The 19,798-nt window shown below is 43.8% G+C and overlaps 1 protein-coding gene across 2 annotated transcripts in view; it reads left to right on the top strand.

The window, feature by feature from the left end:
* Positions 1 to 18,720, top strand: part of fstl5 (follistatin-like 5) — a 1,008,072-nt gene extending 989,352 nt beyond the window's left edge. For both annotated transcript variants that reach the window (XM_041200324.1, XM_041200334.1), the window contains one exon: positions 16,821 to 18,720. In XM_041200324.1, coding sequence (XP_041056258.1) covers positions 16,821 to 17,523 — 703 coding nt within the window. In that variant the 3' untranslated portion in view covers positions 17,524 to 18,720. The remainder of the gene's footprint in view (positions 1 to 16,820) is intronic.
* Positions 18,721 to 19,798: the final 1,078 nt, after the last annotated feature.

Genomic DNA, 19,798 nt, shown 5'->3' with positions numbered 1-19,798 from the left:
CTTGCAGTCTCACCACTTCCAAAATACCTCGCCGATTCCTGAATTCAAAGTGCTTCTCATACTCGTAACCTTAAGTTTCACCAATTCCAAACCAATCAAGGAATTATAAATATTATCCCGCCAAGAGCCCCCAGTTGTTAAGACACAGCAGTCTGTAAAGGCTGAGTTATTTAAAATTCCAGAAACTTTAAACAACTGTTATAACCTATATTTTCAGTTGGTATGTTTGAGTTGCAGCTCTAAATTCAGGAATAAGGCTACCAGTTTGAGAGTTTTTATAAAGAAACATTTATTATTTTACAACAAATTAAACACATACACATGGCTACAAATTACTACGATCATAACTTTTTAACAAATTCCCAAATTAATCTCCACTAAGGCAACAATAACCAATAGACTTAAGCAGACACCAGGCAAAGCATTTTTCACCTTACAAATTCAAAATGAGGTTCCTTTCAATTTGTCCCTTTGCAGACACAGTAGTAGGCTTACAGGATTAGATCTTACATGTTTCTGACCTGCACACACAAAACTCTTTTATGTTATACCCATTTGAATGTAAATTTCCATTGTATCATCAGGATCTTTGAACCCCCTTCACAGTAGCAATTTTATTAGTAATATTAAATTAGTAATTGTCTGGTGTCTCCTAGCTAGCTGCAAGATTTCACTCCCATTCTTGAATGCCCTATTCAACAAAATGCAAATGCATCTTTTACCTTACTGTTCACATCTCAAAACTACAATACATCAAAGCACCCAGACTAGCTGACTTTAATATAATTAACACACAGACTAAACCTCTATTTTAACAAAAAATAATTTCCAATATCATGATATACATTATTATCTCTTCATGACACACCTCATTTCCAAGAACCAGGTCTTCTTGTTAGATTGAATACATACTGCTGCAGAAAAATTTCCCGAGCGCAATTTAGGAACTTCTGCCCCTCTCCATCTATTACACGACCACTGTCCTAGTCTACATTTGGGTAATTAAAGTCACCCATTATAACTATTCTATAATGCTTACATCTCTCTGTAATTTTCCTGCAGATTTGTTCTTCTATGTCCTTCTCACTTGTGGGTGGTCTATAGACTACACCGAGCAATGTAATTGCACCCTTTTTGTTCCTTGGTTCTAGCCAAATTGATTCTTGAACCTCCCCCCCCGCCCCGGGACATCATCTTTCGCCAGCACTGCAATTCTCTTCTTAACCAATACCGCTACCCCTCCTTTCCTTCTTTTCCTATCTTTTCTGAACGCCTTGTACCCAGGAATATTTAACACCCACTTCTGCCCATCCTTGAGCCAGGTCCCTGTTATCGCCACAACATCATATTTCCAAATGGCAATCTGTGCCTGTAACTTCCCAGTCTTATTTAGTATACTCAGCGTATTCACATACATGCATAGTAATCCTGATTTAGGTTTTGTTACTTTCTCCCTCACCCCGACTTCACCTATTAACTTACTATTCTCTATACTAGTGCTATCTGTTCCTCCCAGTATTTTGTGCACACTGGTATTCTGGTATTCCTGTCTAATATTTTCTCTTGGTTCCCACACCCCTGCTGAGTTAGTGCAAAGCCCTCCCAACACCAGTAGGAAAACGCCGCACAAGGAACTCAGTCTCAGCTCTGTTCAGGTGCAACCCGTCCCAGCTTGTACAGGTGCCGTCTCCCCCCGAGCCAGTCCTAGTGTTCCAGGAATCTAAAGCCCTTCCTCCTGCACCATCTTTCCAGCCACACATTCAGCTGCCTTATCCTCCTATTTCTGTATTCACTGGGGCGTGGTACTGGAAGTAATCTGGAGATTACTACATTTGCTTGCTAAATTTCTATCTGGCTCCCTAAGTTCTGATTGTAGGACTACATCCCCCTTCCTATCTAAGTCATTGGTGTCAATGTGGACCAGATCTTTGGCTGATCAGCCTCCCCCAGAGGAGTGTCCTACAGACGCTCTGTGATCCTTGACCCTGGCACCAGGGAGGCAACATACCATCCTGGAGTCATGTCTACGTCCACAGAAATGCCTGTCTATTCCCCTAACCAATGAATCCCCTATCACTATTGCTCTCTTTTTCTTCTTCCTCTCCTTCTGTACAGCCGAGCCGCTTTGGTGCCACAAACTTAACTTTGACTGCAATCCTCTGAAGAACCAGAACCCTCACCAGCTTCCAAAACGGAAAGGCAATTTGTGAGCAGGACCCCAGGGGACTCCTGCACTACCTGCCTACTTCTCTTGGACTGCTTAGCGATCACCCATTCCCTCTCTGTCTCCAGGCCCTTAAGCTGTGGTGTGACCACCTCACTGAACGTGCTATCCATGTAGCTCTCAGCCTCGTGGATGCGCTACAGTGACTCCAGCCTCCACTCTGCTCTGAAACCCAGAGCTCAAGTTTCTGCAGCTGGCAGCATTTCCTGCATATCTGGTTGTCTAGGACATGTAGCGTCCATGATTTCCATGACTTCACACATATTACAGGAACACATTCCACTCGCCCTGTCATATCTGCAGAAGAGTTATACGGACTTGAAACGTTAACTCTATTTTTCTCTCCACAGATGCTGTTAGACCTGTTGAGTTTTTCCAGCATTTTCTATTTTTATTTCAGATTTCCAGCATCTGCATTTTGCTTTTATGTCTTAACTCTACTTCCCTTACGTTAACTTTATTCTACTTTGGATTATTTATACTACTTTATTATAATGGCCCTAAATTTCCCTTATTCCTGGCGCTTCCCTGTTAAATCCAAGTACAGCAATTTGTTTACAAATATGACACTTTTCTAATTTACTCACCAGGTCCTACTTACAAAAGCCGCCGCTCTTCTTTCTAACGAAAGGTAGAAAAGAAAAGGAGTAAATAAAGTATTTAAAAGTTTAAGGTTAAGGCATGGCAGAACAGCTCAGCCAAGTGGAATGCCCGCCCTGTGGCATGTGGGAGTTGTGGACACTTCTTGTGACCCAGATGAGCCCATGTGCAGGAAGTGTCACCGGCTGCACAAGCTTGAGATCAGTGTTTCAAAGCTTGAGCAGGGGCTGGAGTCACTGAGGTGCATCCATGAGGCAGAGAACTACGTGGATAGCATGTAGAAGAGGTGGTCACACTGCAAGTTAGGGGCAAGCAGGCAGATAGGGAATGGGTGACCACCATGCAGTCCAAGAGAAACAGGCAGGTAGTGCAAGAGTCCCCAGAGGTCCCGCTCACTAATCGTTTTTCCATTCTGGATATCGGTTAGCAGGAGTGCAACAAGAGCCAAGCCCATGGCACCACATGTGACCCAGCTGTACAGAAGGAGAGGAAGAAGAGTGGAAGGGCAGTACTGATAGGGGACTCTTTAGTTAGGGGAGCAGACTGGCGTTTCTGCAGCCATCAATGTGACTCCAGGATGGTTTGTTGCCTCCCTGGTGCCAGCATCAAGGATGTCACAGAACTACTGCAGGACATTCTTGCGGGGGAGAACAAACAACCAGAGGTCGTCCATATTGGTACTAATGACATAGGTAGGAAGGGGGATGTGGTCCTACAGTCAGAATTTAGGGAGCTAGGTAGAAAACTAGCAAGCAGGACCTCAAATGTAGTAATCTCCGGAATACTCCCAGTGCCATGTGCAAGAAGTAGGAAGATAAGACAGATGAATGTGTGGCTGGAAAGATGGTGCAGGAGGGAGGGCTTTAGATTCCTGAGACACTGGGACTGGCTGTGAGGGAGATGGCAACTGTATGGGTTGCACCTGAACAGAGCTGGGACTGAGTTCCTAGTGCTGAACTAGTGCTATTGGAGAGGGTTTAAACTAACTCAGCAGGGGTGTGGGAACCAGGAGAGAATATTAGAAAATAATACCAGGAATGCTGGGAGGGGCAGATAGCACTACAATAGAAAATAGTAAGTCAATAGATGGAGTCGGATTAAGGGAGCAAGTAGGGAAGTCTAAATCAGGGTTACACTGCATGTATGTGAATGCATGGCGTATAGGTAATAAAACTGGGGAGTTACAGGCACAGATTGCCTTGTGGAATTATGATGTTGTGGTGATAACAGAGACCTGGCTTAAAGAAGGGCAGATCTGGGTGTTAAATACGTGGTGTTCAGAAAAAAAAAACGGGTGAAAAGGAGAAGGGGTGACATTTTTGGTATTGCGTGCTGGAGAAAGAGGATGTGCCAGAGGATTCAAGGACAGAATCAATTTGGCTAGAGCTAAGGAATAAGAAGGGTGCAATTACATTGCTCAGTGTAATATATAGACCGCCAGCTTGTGCGAAGGATATAGAGGAACGAACCTGTAAGGAAATTACAGAGAGGCATAAACATCATAGAGTAGTTATAATGGGAGACTTTAATTACCTGCACATAGACTGGGATAGTGGTAGTGTAAGGGGCAGTGAAGGAAGCGTTCCTAGATTGTGTTCAGGAGAACTTCCTAGAGCAGTTGGACTAGTCCAGTCCAACAAAAAACGAGGTACTGCTAGACCTGGTTCTTGGGAATGAGGTGGGCCAAGTAGATCAAGTGACAGTGGGGGAACATTTAGGGGACAGTGATCATAAGGTTAAGGATGACAGTGGAAAATTACATTGCCAATTGATTACTCTTACTCCAATTGACCAAAGGTAAACTTCATTGGGGAAAGAACAGAGCTGGGCCAGATAGACTAGGATCAAAGGTTCACAACAAGAACAGTAGCTGGACAATGGGCTCCCTTCAAAGAGGAGATGGTTTGGGCACAGTCAAGGTATGTTCCCTCAAAAGGGAAGGGTAGGACAAACAAATCCAGAGCTCCCTGGATGAAAAAGGAGATAGAAACTAAGTTAAAGAAGAAAATGTGTGCTTATGACAGCAAATACAATTGCGAACCAAGCTGATTACAGAAGGTTCGGAAGGGATGTGAAAAAGCAAATACAAGAAGCAAAGAGGGATTATGAAAAATGTCTGGCAGCTAACATAAAAGGAAATCCCAAAGTATTTTATAAGCACATCAATAGTAAAAGGGTGGTAAAAGGAGTAAGGAACCCAAAAAGCGATTTACACATAGAGGCAAGAGACATGGCTGAGGTGTTAATTGAACACTTTTCATCTGTCTTTACCTACAAGGTAGATGCTGCCCAGGCCATGGTGACAGAGGAGAAAACTCAGTCTCTAAAAAGGTTTAAAATTGATAAGGAGGAGGTATTGGATAAGTTGTCGGTACTTAAAGTTGATAAGAGATGTTGAAGGATATGAGAGTGGAAATTGCAGAGGCACTGGCAATAATCTTTCAATTTTCCCTGGATTCGGGGGAGGTGCCTGAGGACTGGAGAATTGCAAACATTATGCCCTTGTTCAAAAAAGGTTGTTAAGACCTGCCCTGCAATTACAGACCAGTCAGTTTAACTTTGGTGGTGGAAAAAGGTCTAGAAACAATTATTCCGCATAGAATTAATAGTCACATGGAAAAGTGTGGATTGATTCGGAAGAGTCAGCATGGAAGAGTCAGTTAAAGGAAAATTATGTCTAACAAACTTGCTGGAGTTTTTTGAAGAGGTAACAGAGATGGTTGGTGAGGGCAATGCCATTGATGTGGTGTATATGGACTTCCAAAAGCCACACAACAGGCTTGTGAGGAAAATTATAGGTCATGGAATAAGTTCATGTCGTGGATACAAAATTGGCTGAGGCATAGGAAACAGAGAGTAATGGCTAATAGGTATCTTTCAGGCTAGAAGAGGGTTTATAGTGAAGTTCCCAGGGGTTGGTATTAGGACCCTTGTTTATCCTGATATGTATAAATGATCTAGATCTTGGTTTGCAGGGGACAATTTCAAAGTTTGTGGATCACACAAAACTTGGGAGAATTGTGAGGAGGACAGTGTAGAACTTCAAAAGGACATTGACACATTGGTGGAGTGGGCAGATAGGTGGCAGATGAAGTTCAGTGCGGAGAAGCATGAGATGATATACTTTGGTACAAATAACATGGAAAGACAGTATAAAGGTTACTATTCTAAAGGTTGTGCAAGAGCAGAGAGACCTTGGTGTAAACGTACATAAGCCATTAAAGGTGGCATGACAGGTCCGTTGACAAGAGTCCGTATGACTCTTCTTTAGAGCTGTTTCTAAAGCATACAGTATTTCATGCGTCATTAATAGGGGCATAGGGTACATGGGCAGACAGGTTATGATGAACATATATAAGACACTGGTTAGACCTCAGTTGGAGTACTGTGTACATTTACAACAATGGCTCCAGGGATGGGACACTTCAGTTATGAGGAAAGATTGGAGAAGTTAGGACTGTTTTCCTTGGGGAGGGGAAGGCTAAAAGGAGACTTAATAGATGTTTTCAAAATCATGAGGTATCTGGAGAGAGTAGTTATCGAGAAACTGTACCTGCTCGTAAATGGATCGAGAACCAGAGGGATAAAGGCAAAATACTGCAGATGCTGGAAATCTGAAACAAAAACATAAAGTGCTGGAAAAACTCAGCAGGTCTGACAGCATCTGTGGAGAGAAAGACAGAGTTAATGTTTTGAGTCCGTATGACTCTTCAGAGCTAAAGGGAAGTAGAAATGTGGTGAAATATATAATATTTAAGGGGGGGGTGGAACAGGTGAAGCTGGATAGAAGGCCAGCGATATGTGGAGGCGAAGGAAAGATTGCGAAAGATGTCATAAACAAAAGGTCAAAGGGTTGTTAATAGTGGTGGCACTAGCTAAAGGAGGTGCTAATGGTGACATTAAGAGTGGAAAGCAGAATGTGATAATGGCCAGACCGGGGTAAGCACTCGGGAAAGTGACAGATGGCCCTAGTGGGGGTGGGGTGGGGGGAGGTGACTGTGGTGGGAAAAAAGATGGAAAAAGCTAAAAGCTGGGGATAAAACAATGAATAAAAATGGAATTAAATTAAAAAAATAGTAATAATGAAAATAAGTGGGAATAAATAAATGTTAAAAAATAAAATTGATTATAGACAAAGGCGGGGGGGTGGGGGGATCAATAAGGGGTGGAGATGGAGGAGAGAGTTCATGGCCTGAAGTTGTTGAACTCAATGTTAAGTCAGGAACGTTGTAAAGTGCTTAATTGGAAGATGAGGTGCTGTTCCTCCAGTTTGTGTTGAGCTTCACTGGAACATTGTAGCAGGCCAAGGACGGAGATGTGGGCATGAGAGCAGGATGGCAAGCGACAGGAAGATCTGGGTCATGCTTGCGGACAAACCGAAGATGTTCCGCAAAGCAGTCCCCAGTTTGTGTTTGGTCTCTCCAATGTAGAGGAGACCGCATTGGGAGCAGCGAATGCACTACAATTTGAAGGAAGTGCAAGCGAAGCACTGCTTCACTTGAAAGGAGCATTTGGGCCCTTGGATGGTGAGGAGAGATGAAGTAAAGGGGCAGGTGTTGCACCTTCTGCGATTGCATAGCAAGGTGCCATGGGAGAGGGTTGAGATGTTCGAGGTGATGGAGAGTGGTCCAGGGTGTTCTGGAGGGAATAGTCCCTATGGAATGCAGACAGGGGTGGGTGAAGGGAAGATGTGTTTGGTGGTGGCATCATGCTGGAGTTGGCGGAAATGGCAGAGGATGATCCTTTGAATGCGGTGGGGTGAAAAGTGAGGACAAGGGGAACCCTATCATTTTCTGAGAGGGAGAGGAAGGTGTGAGGGCAAAGGCGCGGGAGATGTTTCGGACACAGTTGAGGGCCCTGTCAACTACTGTGGGTGGGAAACCTCGGTTAAGGAAGAAGGAAGACCTGTCAGAAGCACTGTTTTGGAAAGTGGCATCATCGGAACAGATGCGACAGAGGCGAAGGAACTGAGAGAATGGGATGGAGTCGTACAGGAAGCAGGGTGTGAGGAGCTGTAGTTGAGGTAGCTGTGGAAGTCAGTAGCCTTGTAATGAATATTGATAGACAGTCTATCACCAGAAATTGAGACAGAGAGGTCAAGGAACAGAAGGGAGATGGACCATGTGAAAGTGATGGAGGGGTGGAAATTGGAAGCAAAATTGATAAATTTTTCCAGGCGATAGCATGAAACAGCACCGAAACAGTCATTGATGTCCCAAAGAAAGAGTTGTGGGAGGGGGCCTGAGTAGGACTGGAACAAGAAATGTTCCACAAACCCCATAAAAGGACAGGCATAACCGGGGTCCGTGTGGGTACCCATAGCCACACCTTTTATTTGGAGGAAGCGAGACAAGTTTAAGGAGAAATTGTTCAATGAAAGAACAAACTCAGCCAGATGGAGGAGAGTGGTGGTGGATGGGGATTATTTGAGCCTCTGTTCAAGGAAGAAGCAGAGAGCCCTCAGACCATCCTGGTGGGGGATGGAGGTGTAGAGGGATTGGACATCCATGGTGAAGAGGAGGTGGTTAGGGCCAGGGAACTGGAAATTATTGAAATGATGTAGGGCATCAGAGGAATCGCGGATGTAGGTGGGAAGAGACCAGACAAGGAGAGAGAGAACAGAGTCAAGGTAGGAATAAATGAGTTCCGTGGGGCAGGGACAGGTTGACATGATCGATCTACCGGGACAGTCCTGTTTGTGGATTTTGGGGAGAAACAGGCTGTCCAAGGTTGGGAGGCTATGAGGTTGGAAGCTGTGGAGGAAGATCTCCAGAGGAGATGAGATCAGTGACAGTCCTGGAAACAATGGTTTGATGTTCGATGGTGGAGTCATGGTCCAGGGGGAGGTAGGAGGAAGTGTCTGAGAATTGGTGCTCAGCCTCTGTGAGGTAGAGGTCAGTACGCCAGACAACAATAGCACCACCTTTGTCGGGAGGTTTGATAACAAAGTCAGGGTTGGACCTGAGAGAAAGGAGTGTGGCGAGTTCAGAAGGAGACAGGTTTGAGTGGGTGAGAGGAGCAGAGAAATTGTGACGGTTGATGTCACGCCGACAGTTCTCAATGAAAAGGTCAAGGGCAAGTAAAAGACCAGAGGGAGGGATCCAGATGGAGGGAGAATACTGGAGGCAAGTGAAAGGACCCACTGAACGGGGGGAGGACCCCTGCCGGAGGACACAGATTTAAAGTGTTTTGCCTGAAAAGCAAATGTGAGGTGAGAAAAAACTTTTTCACACAGCAAGTAGTTAGGGTTTGGAGTGCTCTGTTTAGAAGTGTGGCAGAGGCAGATTCAATTGAGGCATTCAAGAGGACATTGTTTCTATTTAAATAATCATCCAATGTGCAGTGTATGGGGAAAAGACAGCACTAAGTTAAAATGCTCGAAGAAGGTGCAGACACAGTACCGAATAGCCTCTTTCTGCACAGTAACAATACTGTGATTCTGTGATGTGACTTCATGAGTGGTGAGACTTCATCATGGTGGTGTAGTGGCATTGTCACTGGATTAGGACTCCAGAGACCCAGGGTAATGCTCTGGAGATCCAGGTTTGAATCCCACCATGGCAGAAGGTGAATTTTAAATTCAGTAAAAAAAATCTGGAATTAAAAGTCTGATGATGACCATGAAACCATTGCCGGAAAATCCCATCTGGTTCACTAATATCCTTTAGGGAAGGAAATCTGCCATCCTTGTCCGGTCTGGCCTACATGTGACTCCACACCCAAGCAGTGTGGTTGACTCTTAACTGCCCTCTGAAATGGCCTAGCAAGCCACTCATTTCAAGGACAATGAATGCTGGTATAGCCAGTGATGATCCATCCCATTAATGAATTAAAAAAAGCAATAAAAACAGAAAATGTTGGAAAAATTCAGCAGGTCTGACAGCATCTGTGGAGAGAGAAACAGTGTTAATGGACGGAATTGTCCCAGATTGCACTAAGTGCGGGAATGGGCTGGTAAAATGACGTAATGGTTACAATGGTGAGTTTTCACGCCGTATCGTCCCAAACCTGCCGCACGGGTGAAGCATTCCCGGGAAACACGCTGTTTCAATGGTGGGCATTCACCCGCCATGCCATCACCTCGCCGCTCCATGAAGCCTGGGCGCCATATTTAACGTCCAGACACGCGCACACATCTCAGTGCTTCCAGCCCACGATTACTACAGGGAAGGTGTCTACGAAAGGCAAGAAGACTGCAGCCCCCAGGTTTAGTGACGTGTCACTGGAACACCTTTTGGATGCCGTGGAGGCTTGCCACGATGTCCTCTACCCACTACTGGCCGTAGTATGGGCAGCAGCAAGACCAAACAGGCTTGGTTGGCGGTGGCAGTGGTAATCAGTGCCAATGTCAAGCAGAAGAGGTTGGCCATCCAAGGCAGATTGTTGGATGAATGATCTCATCCATGCAACCATCTCATTACTCTAAACTCATACACTCAAACCCATCACACATTCACAGACATCTCATTTACTGCCAGTTCAAGGGACATCACCAGCATTCTCACACACATACCCTCACATCTCCATCTGGCCTGATCTCTTCTGGAGGCTGCTTCCTCAGCCCTCACCATCTTGAGGCCACTTGCACAGTTCAACATGTGCCCCCACACACACCCTGGGATACCCTTCTTCCCCAGTACAGCCCTCATCCTGCAACCTCTTCCCTTGCCTGAGGTCACTTCTCCCCCTTTGCCAAGCAAGCTCCAGCCCTGCAGCATTGAAAAGCCACCCACATATGGCTGATCTAGTAGGTGAGATCTGCCATGAGCCCCCCTAAAAGTGATGTGGTGCTGCCTTTGGAGCCTGGTATTGATGACTGCTGACTGTGAGTGCTGACCGAAGCAAGGTAGACAAACAAACCTTGAAGTCCCAAGCAAAGTGCAGCCCGCCAGGTACACGTTGTTTACATGCTGTTGTGAAGCACATCGGTATTTTCCTGCCGATGTGGGCAGACGATGCGGGGGGAGGGACGATTCTGGCAAGCAGGCCTAATAATGATATGCTGATGTATTACAATGAGATTCCTGATGTCCAATGGTGAAGAACATGGCCCCCGTCAGCAGGCTGAGTGGACGATCGCAAACAAGTTTCATGGTGATTGAAACCAATCGCATCATATTGTCCACTCACGCCACAGACCACGCCCGATGCCAGTGGGCATGGAAAATCCCAGCCAATGTTTGAGTCCATATGACTTCTTCAGAGCGAAGGAGAGGTAGAAATGTGATGGATTTTATACTGTTTAAGAGGGGGTGGAGTGAAATAGAAGGTCAGCAATAGGTGGGACTTAGAAGAGATTTGACAAAGATCTCGTGAACAAAAGACAAAGGAAGTATTAATAGTAGTGTTAAAGACTAAAGAAGGTGCTGATAGTGGCCTAAAGTAAGATAACAGAATGTATTAATAGCAGAATAAGGGTCAGCGCTCTGTGAAAGCAAAGCATAAGAACAAGTGACAGATGTCCCTGTGGTGAGGTTGGGGGGGATGGAAATTGGATTTAAAAAGTGGGTAAAGATGGAGGAGAGAGTTCATGATCTGAAGTTGTTGAACTCAATGTTAAGCCCAGAAGATGGTAAAGTGCCTAATCGGAAGAAGAGGTGGAGTTCCTCCAGTTTGCATTGAGCTTCATTGGAACACTGCAGTAGGCCATGGACAGACATATGGGCATGAGAGGAATGATGGGCAGAATTTTCTGCCTGTTGGGCAGGCGGGCCTGACCAAATCTCCAGCAGGTGGGGAGCCGATCCCCGCCAGCACCGCCGTTTTACGTGGGCGAGCCAATTGTCCGGCGGGAAGCGCTATGCACATGCTGTGCGGGCGGGGGATTCCCTAAAAGCAAGAGTGAGCTCTTTTGCACATGCGCACGAAAGTACGCACATCTTCCTGGGGCTAAGTGCAGCCTCAGGGAGATCGCTTCCACTTAGAAAAATATTAAAAATAGAGAAGAAAATTCCCTAAAATGTCCCCCTCATTGACAATGTCACATGAGATGGGACATGTTCATAATTTACAGGAAAACTTTATTAAAAATTTTAAAACCCTGCGTGAAACCTCATCCCACTGCTGGATGAGGTTCATGTTTTCTCTATTTGCCACCGGGGCTCCTGGCCTGCCTGCCAACCATAAGGACGGGCAGTTCCTTTAATTGTTTAAATGATCCTGTCAATGGTCTCAATTGGCCATTGACAGGTCGACGGGCCCGTAGCTGATTTCGCTGCGCCCCCGCTTCCTGAAAATTTAAATGGGGCGGGATGTCGTTGGGGATTCTTTCAAGTGAAGCAGCATTTCACTTGCACTTCCCTCAATTTGGTCTACTGCACTCGCTGCTCCCAATGCAGACCATTCTACATTGGAGAGACCAAACGCAGACTGGGTGACCGCTTTGCGGAACACCTTCGGTCTGCAATCATGACCCAGACCTCCCTGTCGCTTGCCATTTCAACACACCACCCTGCTCTCATGCCCACATGTCTGTCCTTGGCCTGTTGCAATGTTCCAGTGAGGCTCAACACAAACTGGAGGAACATCACCTCATCTTCCGACTAGGCACTTTACAGCCTTCCGGACTTAACATTGAGTAAAACAACTTCAGATCATGAACTCTCTCCTCCATCCCCACCCACTTTCCGATTCCCCCTTTTCCAATAGTTTATAATTTTTTTCCCCCACCTATTTCTATTATTTTTAAATGTATTTCCATCCATTGTTTAATCTCCACCTTTTGGCCTATCGATCCCTTCCCCCCACCCCACCCCCACTAGGGCTATCTTGCTAGCCCTGCTTTCTATCCTTAATGTCACCATTAGCACATTCCTTAGCTAATATCACCACTGTCAACACCCCTTTGTCCTTTTGTCTATGACATATTTGGCAATCTCTTTGCCTCCACCTATCACTGGCCCTCTATCCAAGCTTGAGTAGATGTGGCAATTCAAGGCAGGACACCATAATGAGGAAATGAGGGTCATAGAATAGCAGGAAGGGCAAAGAGATGAAACCTAAGAACACATCAATAGTAGATGTTACAAAGATAACAAAAAAAACTAATGGCTCTGTATCCATCCCACCCCCCTCAACCAGCTTATATTTCACCTCATTTCTATTTTTCCTCAATTCTGATGAAGAGTCATACGGACTCGAAATGTTAACTGTATTCCTCTCCGCAAATGCTGTCAGACCTGCTGAGTTTTTCCAGCTATTTTTGTTTTTGTTTCAGATTTCCAGCATCTGCAGTATTTTGCTTTTTTCTTCTTGTATACTTTGTCCTAAATTGTGGTTACTGTTTGGGGCCTGTAGACCACTCCCACTAGTGACTTATTTCCCCTACTACTCCTCATCCCCACCCAAACCAATTCTACATCTTGATCTGTGAACCAAGGCCATCTCTAATTATTGCACCAATGCCATTCTTGATCAACAGTGCTACCCCTCCAACTTTACCTAGATTCCTATTCTTCTTGAATGTCATATACCCCTCAATATTCAGGACCCAATCCTTGTCATCCTGCAGCCACATCTCTATAATGGCTATTGGATCATATTTGTTTACTTCAATGTGTGCTATCAATTCATTTATTTTGTTATGAATGCTAGGCACATACGGATACAGAGCCATTAGTATTTTTTATTATCTTTGTAACATCTACTCTAGACTATTGATGTGTTCTTAAGTTTCATCTCTTTCCCCTTCCTGCTATTCTATGACCCTCATTTCCTCATTATGGTGTCCTGCCTTGAATTGCCACATCTATTCAAGCTTGGTCTTTCACCCACTTTGTTTAGTTTAAAGCCCTCTGTACTTCCCTAGTTATGCAATTCACAAGAACGCTCGTCCCAGTACGGCTCAGGTGTAGACCGTCCCAACGGTGCAACCCCCACTTACCCCAATTCTGATGCCAGTGCCCAATGCATTCATCTCTGTTATATTATTTGCCCTATGCCAATTTGCATGTGGCTCAGGTAATAATCCAGAGATAATTAACTTTGTGGTTGTGCTTCATAATACATAGTACCTAGTTTCTAATACTGACTGTGCAGAACCTCCTTCCTAGTTCTGCCAATGTCGTTGGCACCTACATGGACCACGACAACTGGATCCTTCCCCCCGCAACTGCAAGTTCCTCCAGCCATGAGCAGATGTCCCAAACCTGGCACCCAGCAGGCAACACAGCCTTTTGGACTCTCACTCTTTGCTGCAAAGAACAGTGTCAATCCCCCTCATTATATTGTCCCCTCATACCAATACTTTCCTGTTATTTTCCTGTTTCCACCACACACCACCCCCCCCCACCCCATTTGAATGGCTTCCTGTACCATGGTGCCCTGGCCAGCCTGCTCATTCACCTTGCAGACCTCACTTTCATCCACACAGGTTGTGAGCACCTCAAACCTGTTTGACAATTGCGAAGTCTGAGGCTCCTCCACTACTGTCTGCTTGGTCCCATTACCTGCCTCACTCACGGTCACATCCTCCTGTCCCTCACTGCCGACCCTATTCTAAGAGGCGTGATTCTCTTCTGGAACAAAGTGTCCAGGTATTTCTTCCCTTCCCTTATATTGCACAGTATCTGCAGTTCAGCTTCCAGATCAATAACCCTGATCTGGAATTACTCTAGCTGCTTATACTTTCTGCAGAAGTTTTTGTCCTGGATCGCCTTGGCATCCAAAATTCCCACATTCCACAGCTGCAAAATAACACCTGTCCTGTCATTATTACCTATGTTATTTAATTAACTTAATGTAAATACTCACTTAATTAACTTAGAATAATTCTTATGTATACCACATCTCTTTTCCCTGCGCACCCAATTCGCATGTGAAGCTAATTCGCTATTCAATCTCCCTCTCACTACACTGTAACTCTTTTGAGTACAAACACATTTCCATCTGTTCCTATTCAGATGAAGTTACATTGTTTCATAGTTTGCCATTGTGAGATTTGAACTCTTGATCTTGGGGTTACAAACCCAGTACCACTTGGCTGTCACCTGTCTCCTGGTGGGCCCCTTATTGATTGTGAGGTTTGAAAAACCTGTTTCTATTATAGACCCCCTGATGAGTCATTTGTTAGTTTAGTTTCTTGCTACAGCAATTAACACCACTTGAACCAACTGCTTCCAGGTGGTCTACAGATAACTGCCACTCCAGGCAGTTATCTATTTAACAAGCTAACCTAACTTACTTGAAGGTTAGTGTTGTGTCAAATCATAATTCTTAATCTATAATTAAAACCGGAAAAGGACTTAGCAGAACTTACCATGTGACCCTAATTCTTTACTCACTCAATCTCCATCTCGCTCTGATGAAGGCTAAGGGGCCTTACTGTTTTTATTATAACAGGGAGAAAGTCCCTGAGCACTGAGGTGGGCCTTTTAAACAGCTTGCCTTGTCATCCAGCAGCCATCATCTGATGTGGCTGCCTCTGCACTGTTTCTGGGGTGCGGTGGGCCCAATGCCAGTTAGCTCCTGCCACACCAGAGTAAAAAATCCAACATTTGCAGAAGTTTCCCCCGATTCAGGTTTGGAGAGTTGAGAGTTTTCCTAATCCTGCTCACCCAACTCAGAAGTGGAAATTCTGCCCAAAGAGTATAAAAGCAAGGGAGTTATGGTGAATCTTTATAAAATGCTGGCTCAGCCTCCCTGGAGTACTGTGTCCAATTCTGGACACCGTGCTTTCGAAAGGAAGTGAAGGAATTGGTGAAGTTGGAGTAAAGATTAACAAGATTAGTTTCAGGGATGAGGGACTTCAGTTACAAGGATAGATTAGAGAAGCTGGGGCTGTTCTCTTTGAGAAGAGAAAGTTGAGGTGTGATTTGATAGACGTTCAAAATCATGAAGAGTCTGGACAAAATAGATAGATAGAAACTATTCCCATTGGCGGAAGGGCTGAGAACCAGAGGACATTGTTTTAAGGTGAATGGCAAAAAGAACCAAAGATGACAAAAGGAAAAACTTTTTTACACAGTGAGTGGTTAGGATAGATGCACTGTTTGAGAGTGTGATGGAGGCAGATTCAATCATGGCTTTCAAAAGGGAATTGGATAATTTTCCAAAGACAAAAAATGTGCCGGGTTGTCGGAGGATGGGATGAGCTGATTTTCTCTTGCAGAGAGCCAGCAGAGACACGACGGGCTGAATGGCCTCCTCCTGTGCTGTGATTCTATAAAATATTTCTTGATCTAGCGCATTAGGCAGTGTAATAGAGCATATTTTTTTCTTTCCTTTAAAAAGTATTTGTTGATATGGTTAAGAGTAGGCTAAAGGGGGACTTCAGAGAGGTATAAAAAATTATGAGGGGCATAGACAGGGTAGATAGGAAGAAACTTTTCCTCATAGCGGAGGTGTCAATAACCAGGAGGCAAAGATTTAAGGTAAGGGGCAGGAGGTTTAGAGGGGATTTGAGAAAATTTTTTTTCATCCAGAAGTTGATTGGAATCTGGAACACACTGCCTGAGGCGGTGGTAGAGGCAGAAACCCTCACAACATTAAAGAAGGATTTAGATAAGCACATGAAACGCCATAGCATACAGGGCTATGGGCCAAGTGCCAGAAAATAGGATTAGGATGGAAAGGCGCTTGATTGCCAGCACAGACACGATGGGCCAAAGGGCCTGTTTCTGTGCTGTATAACTCTATGTAACTCAAAACATTAACTATGTCTTTCTTTCCACAGGTGCTGTCAGACCTGCTGAGTTTTTCCAGCAATTTTTGTTTTTGTTTCAGCACGTTGGTAGTTATTTAATAGCACACCATTAATGCATAATAAAACAGTTATTTTAAAACATTTTAGAGGTCTTTGTGTGTTTTTGTGGCGAGGGAGCTAATTCAGTTTACAGATTTTGTTTTTGCACTGTTCGCACTATTACACAAATGCAGCTTTCTCAACTGCAAGTCAGTAATTTGTAATTGTTCTGCTCCTTTAGGCATGTTTCCCTAATATTTATTTATTTTTGGAAGTATTGCACATATTCAATACTCTATGTATCTTTATTTACAGGTTTGGATTTATTCTTCACAGGGGTGAACCAGCTCTTCACAAAATTGACCTTGAAACTATGACATATATTAAGACCATCAGTTTGAAAGAATATAATTGCATCCCACAGTCATTGGCCTATACTCACCTTGGTGGATACTACTTTGTTCATTGCAATGCCGGCAGTACAGGAGCAACTGAACCACAAATTATAGTCGACAGTGTCACCGATTCTGTAATTGGCTACAATGGTGATATAACAGGTGTTCCTTACACTTCTCCAGATGGACATTATTTGGTCAGTATAGATGATCAAAAGGGTCTCATGAGAGTTCAATCCATCACTATCCAAGGGGAAATCCTGGAATCTTTCGAGATTCACACTAATCTTCATATCACCGACACTATCTTTCAGCCTTCTTTCACTGAAACCAACCAGTACAATGTCTTTGCCAGCTCTGGTGTGCAGACAGATGTGCTGTTTGTGGAACTCTCCACAGGGAAAGTGAAGATGGTGAAAAGCCTGAAAGAACCCATGAAGACAGAAGAGTGGCCATGGAACAGTAAAAATCGTGTGATTGTGGACAGTGGCCTGTTTGGCCAGTATCTGATGACCCCATCAAAAGAATCTTTGTTTATTCTGGATGGAAGGCTTAATAAGTTAAACTGTGAGATCACCGAGGTGGAAAAAGGCAATACAATAATTTGGGTTGGTGAAGCATAAAAGGATAAATTACTTATCTAATCCCCAGTATAAAGTTTTCCACTGCACTTAATCTGCAACTTGAGTCACACCAATTTTGTTCTTTTATACACTACGAAAGATACATAATTAAATATAAAACAAGTTTGCAGACATAAAGATCAGGAACTTTGAACTGACATATTCGTAGATACTAATTGGAATTTCATAATTTCTTAGTGCAATTAATAATAATGAAGATATAGGATGTATATGTTACTTTAATTTGTACAAGAAAGCATTTCTATAGCTACAACATGTTTTAGCTATACAGAATCTAAAAGCTGCAGGGAATTACCGAAGACATACTAAAACCCATTTGTGTGTTTTTACCCTATTTTTCCAATTTTGCTTTCATACAGAATTGGGTTATGGGTTCCAAAATCAAAAATGTTCTCGCTTAATCTTTCAAATACAGAATTATTTGTGCCTTGGGCGGATAAATTGCCGGAAAGAGGGTTCATAATTTCCATTTTGGCTACATATTGTTTATCGCACAGAAAAAGGCTGTTCAGAACTATGTGTACCCTTATTAATGCCCAGAGCAGGTCCAAGCAAGTACTGACTAATTCAATAATATAGTAAGTAGTGATGTCTTCAATATCAGTTTATTGATCATGGAAAGAAGTAACCAGTTCCTGTTCCTCAGCAGATGTATTGATGCTAAACCAGCCTACATTAAACTGTTAACATCTTTTCAGCAACAAATGGGACTCTGTCAATCAATCTGTAGTTAAACATGGTTGAGGCAATTTGTGCTCCAGTAAAGGCTGATAGTATTTTTAGATTTCCTCTTGAGTTTTTCTGGATTGGCTTCCTATTCAACTAGCTATGTCTTGTGAACAGGATTTTATACCCATGATCATGTCTGTATATACAGCTGCTAGGCTCTGTGATTGTCAACTATTAGTTGGGAAATATGGTATGTGGGAAGAATCTGCTCAATGACTGTGCAGCTGCCTGATAAGATGTTTTGGTTGTAGTAACTAAATGTTTCTTTTTTTTTTAACCAGTAATGTTCTATCTTGTGGACATCTACAATGTGAAATGTCTCTTACACAAACATCTGTCTGTCAAATATACATTGTTCTGTGTGATGTAATGGATATCCTAATTTCTGAATGTTGTATATGTAGAAATTTGCTTGACGTTGGAGGCAAATAAAGATCTTACATTTTACATTTTACTGTCTCAGTGAGTTTGAATCTGTGGAAATCTATGTTTGATGCAAGTGATGTAAAGCAAGTGAACATTGGAAATGTTTCTGAAAACATCATCGTACACAGAATTTAAGAGGCTGGAATTATTGATATTGATCTGCAGTACTCAACACCTGAAAATACAGGCAGCATGCTGTATGGACAAGTGTCTGGGAATTTTGTTGGAGTTGCTCAGCTGCTCCCATTTCACATTGTGACTTTGCAGCAGAAAGCCATGTAATTTCTGGGGAAGTTATGGCAACGGAGTGGGAGTAGCTCCATGGAATTCCGAGTCAGTGTCGTTGGACTGGTTTTCAGAAATTAGCATTGTCATCCTGGATAGTTTAAGCAATGAGGTTGCTGTCTCCTCCTTCATTTCAGGCAGTGAGTTCCAGAGCTCCATCTCCAGGTGAAAAATTTGACTAATCCTGTCAATTACTTGATTAGTGTACCTGTGGTTGAAATTCTTACATAGAAGACATCCTCACATTAACACACAACTCCCCCAATCCCATTGTCCACTTGCACCCCCACCCTCACACACCACCAGGCCCCACACCTTCATCCATCCATCCATCCCCCCTCTAACCACCACCACCCCCAAACTTCCTCCCCGCCCCAGATGCCCACACCCCCATCCCACCACCCCCTAACCCACAACCGCTTTGAATGAATACAAACATTTTTAAAAGGGCAAAAACCTTAAAAACATACTCACCATAACACTTAAATGCCTGCTTGACCTCATGAGTTGTTTCTTCTACTGCTGACATCACAAAAGGGCGTGGCCTCAATGCTCCTTTGCCTTGCCAGTCCCCCTTGTCGATACCTGCGCTGATGTCTTGCTCCCGGCTGTTCTGTTTGGTGAAAGGTAATGCTGCAGTTTTAATTGTGGTTAGCAAGAACCATTATGGTCTCACCACTGACTGGAAGACCTAGGCCTCTCATTTCCCGATTTCTTTATCCCTCACTCTTCCTAAATAAAAGAGTTATAATCACAATTTTCCAATCTAAAGGGGCAATTCTTATATCAAGAGAGCTTTAGAAGAAAAGGATTA

Source organism: Carcharodon carcharias, chromosome 1, assembly GCF_017639515.1.
Source record: "Carcharodon carcharias isolate sCarCar2 chromosome 1, sCarCar2.pri, whole genome shotgun sequence".
NCBI lineage: Eukaryota > Metazoa > Chordata > Chondrichthyes > Lamniformes > Lamnidae > Carcharodon > Carcharodon carcharias.
This window is presented reverse-complemented; position numbering and strand designations above follow the sequence as displayed.